The sequence below is a fragment of the Lepisma saccharinum genome, chromosome 5 (assembly GCF_977018435.1).
Source record: "Lepisma saccharinum chromosome 5, izLepSacc3.1, whole genome shotgun sequence".
Taxonomy (NCBI): Eukaryota; Metazoa; Arthropoda; class Insecta; order Zygentoma; family Lepismatidae; genus Lepisma; species Lepisma saccharinum.
Window position 1 is genome coordinate 89241743 of NC_139233.1, and position 1293 is coordinate 89243035.

The 1293-nt window shown below is 41.5% G+C and overlaps 1 protein-coding gene across 1 annotated transcript; it reads right to left on the bottom strand.

Moving 5' to 3' along the window:
* Positions 1–206: 206 nt before the first annotated feature.
* On the bottom strand, positions 207–716 carry LOC145988137 (protein CFDP2-like). Its single transcript, XM_083122968.1, has one exon. It carries the CDS (start codon positions 714–716, stop codon positions 207–209), a length of 510 nt encoding a protein of 169 aa, XP_082979094.1.
* Positions 717–1293: the final 577 nt, after the last annotated feature.

Below are 1293 nucleotides of genomic sequence, written 5' to 3' on the forward strand. Positions count from 1 at the left end.
TCCAATCCACAATATGCTCCTCGCATGGTTCTTACATCTAATATGCTTGTGGCGAATCTTTTATCTATTAGGACATGGTCAATTTGATTAAATGTTTGACCATCCGGTGATATACATGTTCTTTTGTGTCCATCTTTATGTGGCAAAATAGTGGAGCTAATTATCATGTTCTTACCTACTGCAAATTCCATTAATCTCATCCCATTCTAATTGGATTCAATGTGCAGACTATGTATACCTATCATTCCTCTATATTCTTGCTCTTTTCCAATTTTGGTATTCATGTCTCCTAGGACTATTATTGTATCATTATTAGGCGTTGAATCATAGACTCTTTCCAGCTGTTGGTAGAATAAATCCTTTGTTACCTCATCCTTTTCCTCTGTTGGAGCATGGTCATTTATCAAGGTTAGGTTAAAAAGCCTGGTCTTAATTCTTAAGGAGCATATTCTTTCACTGATTGGTTTAAAATCCAGGATATTGTTTTTAATCTTCTTATCAATTATAATTGCCACTCCAATTTCTATTCCGCCTCCTTCTTTTCCACTGTAGCAAATTGTATGAGTCCTATGTTCAGTGATTCCTTTATCTTTCCATCTTCTTTCTTGTATGGCTGTTACCTGGATGTCATATTTCTTAATTTCTTGTATTAAACCTCCTATTGCCCCAGGTTTATAGAGTGTTCGGACGTTCCATGTACCAATCTTCATATCCATTTTCCGTTGTCTTTGTCATTTCCATTTGAAGCTACCATTCCGAGGCTCCTATTCTGGTTTTGAAACCTTTCTCATTTTGAGGTGTGGGGTTGTCAGCCCCACCCAACCCCCATACTTGGAGGACCAGAATTTTTGATTGAGGTTTACTCCCCTAGAGAGACTGGCTTCACTACACCTTCTGCCCCTTTGGTTTTCTGTCAGGTTTCCTTCCCTTAGCCTTTGGGGATCCTTCCCCTCCCTGCAAGGCAGCAGGGGCTGAGCTTTTATAGTGGCGGCTCTACCTCGCCACATCACAGGATTTTCCTCGGAGTCCCGATGTATTTACTGAGATGTAGATGCCACTCCACATCTCGCTGCCTCCTATAATCCTGCTGCTGCTTGTCCGCGACTGTTTCCAGCTAGCCAACATATCTGCTAGCCTTTCCCCTATCCGCAACCTGGGGACGCACCTGGTGGCATGCAGCTTTGCCTCTGGGAAAGTAGCCCAGCCCACGATTATAGACCCTATGTGGCTGAAATTTTGTGTGTAATCATTCAAAGAGTTATACATGGCACATAAAAAATTTCAATTGTTTCG

Excerpts from the sequence above, each read along its gene's own strand:
- LOC145988137 (XM_083122968.1), bottom strand. The coding sequence starts at position 716 with ATGGATATGAAGATTGGTACATGGAACGTCCGAACACTCTATAAACCT.